The sequence below is a fragment of the Plasmodium knowlesi genome (genome assembly GCF_000006355.2).
Source record: "Plasmodium knowlesi strain H genome assembly, chromosome: 13".
Lineage (NCBI taxonomy): Eukaryota > Apicomplexa > Aconoidasida > Haemosporida > Plasmodiidae > Plasmodium > Plasmodium knowlesi.
Window position 1 is genome coordinate 36600 of NC_011914.2, and position 3250 is coordinate 39849.

The 3250-nt window shown below is 26.1% G+C and overlaps 1 protein-coding gene across 1 annotated transcript; it reads right to left on the reverse strand.

Moving 5' to 3' along the window:
• Positions 1-1361: 1361 nt before the first annotated feature.
• On the reverse strand, positions 1362-2425 carry PKNH_1300700 (tryptophan-rich antigen; the record flags this gene model as incomplete). The annotated part of the gene is made up of 2 exons (XM_039114213.1): positions 1362-2156; positions 2339-2425. 2 exons carry the CDS (start codon positions 2423-2425, stop codon positions 1362-1364), a joined length of 882 nt encoding a protein of 293 aa, XP_038969859.1.
• Between the last annotated feature and the right edge of the window lie 825 nt (positions 2426-3250).

A 3250-nucleotide genomic window follows, 5' to 3' on the forward strand; every position in this document is an offset into this window, starting at 1 on the left:
ATTTTTTTTTTTTTTTTTTTTTTGATAAAGAACATACAAAAAGAAGGTAAGGTTATTCCTTTTTTCCATGCAACACACGTAGATAATCATGTGGAGGCAATAAATATAATTAATTCAACGTCAGAATTAGCAACAATTCAAATGGACCTGTTTTCCCCCTTTAATACGAAAAGAGCATCAATACGTATGTTAAAATATGAAGCACTTATTAATTATACCCAAAAGGGTAGTAGTATTATTAAGAATAAAATGGAAAAAAAGAAAAACATCCAAAACAATTGGACAACGCCAAATTATATAAGACCCGTAAAAAAAAAAAAAAAAAAAGGAAACTCATCTTATAAAGCCTCACATACTTATAATCAAATTGATTGAAATAGGATAATGTGAAAAATATAAAAGTGCCTAATGCAACCCGTAAGGGGTGAAAAGTAAGAATTCACCCCCCTGTGAATAAACTACACTTTTCTTCCATCTGACATATAACCGGGTAAGGTAAAAGAACCTCCCCCATTTGAATACTATTCAATATGCAAATATTGTAAATAAAATTACAATGATATAAAAAAAATAAATAAATTAGAACAGCATATATAAGTAAGAAACAAATCTTATATATAAAAAAAAAGGTTCCATAGTGCAGTTTTTGTTGAACTATTTTTTCTTACCTTCATTTGGGAAATAAACCATAAATTTCATGAGAACACGAATCCTACCACCGCATTCTATATTTTGCTAATTATCTAATTTCATATAATATATTTTTCATAACAAACCACATTATTTAATAATTTATCAAAACCAAGCATGGCACCTTTTTGTCTGTGTTTTAAAATAAAATTTAAAAGATGAAAAAAAAGAAAAAAGCATTCTTATAAAATATGCATACGAACAACACATTATAATGACATATAAGCAGAATTATTTGCAAAGAATATCTAGCATATAGAACTTTATAATGCAAAAATCATGGATATTTTATTTTGCCTAAAATTATATTTTGTACAAATAACAAACAAATAACAAACAAATAACAAACGACACAAATAAGAAAAGGCATTATTTGAAAAAATGAAAAAACACACATACTATATATAGTAGTACAAAATTAGGTCCATATATTCTTTAATAAAAAATTGTACTAATTTTATTAATAAAGATGGGAAGAAAAGTTTTATAATACGCTTTGCCTCTGATGCATTTTCTTTTCCACATCTGCATTTATATACCATGATTATTCTTCTTCTGAGCTCCTTAATAGTAGTGACATTCCCACTTCTTTGTGTTCATTTTGTTCTATAGGTGTATATACAAGAACACATACATTCTTCACAAAGTTACTATTTCATTAGTTACTACATTTAGCTACTAGTATTATTTGTAGCACCGTTCTTTTTTCCTTCCACCCACACATTCCATTGTTTATTGTCTATAAACTTTTTAACAAAAGTTTCCATCCAATCATTAAAATTCTTGCTATTTTCTGTTTTCCATTTTTCCCATTTATCCCATTCTACATCAATATGATTTGCTTGTTTGTCATGTACCCATTGTGACCATTGTTCTTTTTCATTTTTAATTCTATTTTGCCATATTTTGAACTTTTCCATCTTTATGTCATATAAGGGTTCCCAGGGTTTTGCATTATCTTCCCAATGTTTCCAGTAATGTCTTTCATAGCAATTCCATGGGATTGATGAATATTCTTTCTCTTTGAAATCGCTCCAATTCTTCCAATCATTACTAATACCTTCTTTGTAAAAGATATATTGTTCATGAACCCATTTCTCCCATTCTTCCTTCAATGCCAATTTTCCTTTTTCCTTTACCCAATTTGTCCATTCATCTTCATTCCATGTTAATGCAGATTCTGTGTCATGAGACAATAAGTTATTAAAGGTATGTTCGTCATAGTGATCCCATTTTTTTTCCATCTCTGCTTTCCACTCTTCCCACATTCCACCTTTTTTTTCTAGCCAGCTATTTTTTTCATTTTTCAAATAAACTAGGAATTCCTTAAAATCTTCCTCTACTAATGCCATAAATTTTGACCAATTTTTCACTTTCCATTCGCCTACGGTTTTTACTCCTTCTTCATCCAATTCCTGTATAGTCCCTGGGATACGTGCACGAAAGATCTTCTCATTGTTAGTAGCCTGAGAATGAAGGTTTTTACAAAAAATATATATAGACATAAATGGATATATTATGTATATGTATACTTGTGTACATAGATGCATCTTGTTCGCTCTAAAACTATCCACGACTGGCGATCATTATTATTCACAGATTCAGTATGCTTAACGAATAATTATTCCTTTCTCTTTTTCTATCTTACAGCCGCAGAAACACCAGATGAAAGAAAACTGCTGGATAAAATATATAAGGAACCGCTTAAACATAAAATCTTGTATAATCCTTTCATTTTGAGATAATATAAAATTGTGATATTTTAACTTATTTATTGGATATTCGATAATTTAGAATGAGTGAACCCTCTTCTTATGAAAGAAAAATATATTATTCAATATATTCCTATCTATAATTTGTCAATTGGTGGGCTTAATAATAAGTAGATTAGTTCAATATAAGAAAATATGCTAAACAATATAAGATATTTAATAAAGAATGTTTTGTAAAAAATTTTGGCATAATTATCAATAAATATAAAAGAAATAATTTTTTTTTTTTAGTTATTCTTTTTTATTTATAATTATTTTTTTTTTTAAAAAAAAAAATTATAGTATTTTTAATAAATATTTAGAGACGCATTTTTTTTTTTTTTTTTTTTTTCGGTATCTTCTTCTAGAATAAAATTGAAAAAAAAAGAAGAAAAAAGTTATGAATTATTATATTGTCGTACATGCAAAAAAGATATTATTATTTTAATGAAAGTTAAAATAGGGTTAAATAATAAAAAGAGTCGTGCAGAATGAAGGAAGCTTCTATTTTATTTTTTTTTTTTTTTCTTTTCTTTCAATTTAATAGACTTCCTTTTTTTAGTTTTTTATATGGTGGGTATTTTATAATAGAATTTTTTTTCAAATTATATTTATATAATAATTTATTTTTCTTTCATTTATTATTTTTATTAACTATATAAAATACTTTATTCTGTTTTTATTCTTCCGTGTCTATATTTCATTTTTAGAAAAAGTCGTTCGAAAAAAGAAAAAGAAAGAAATGAATAATAAAACTTAAGAGACCGAAACCATTTTTTTTTTTTTTTTTTTTTTTTTTTTTTTTTTTA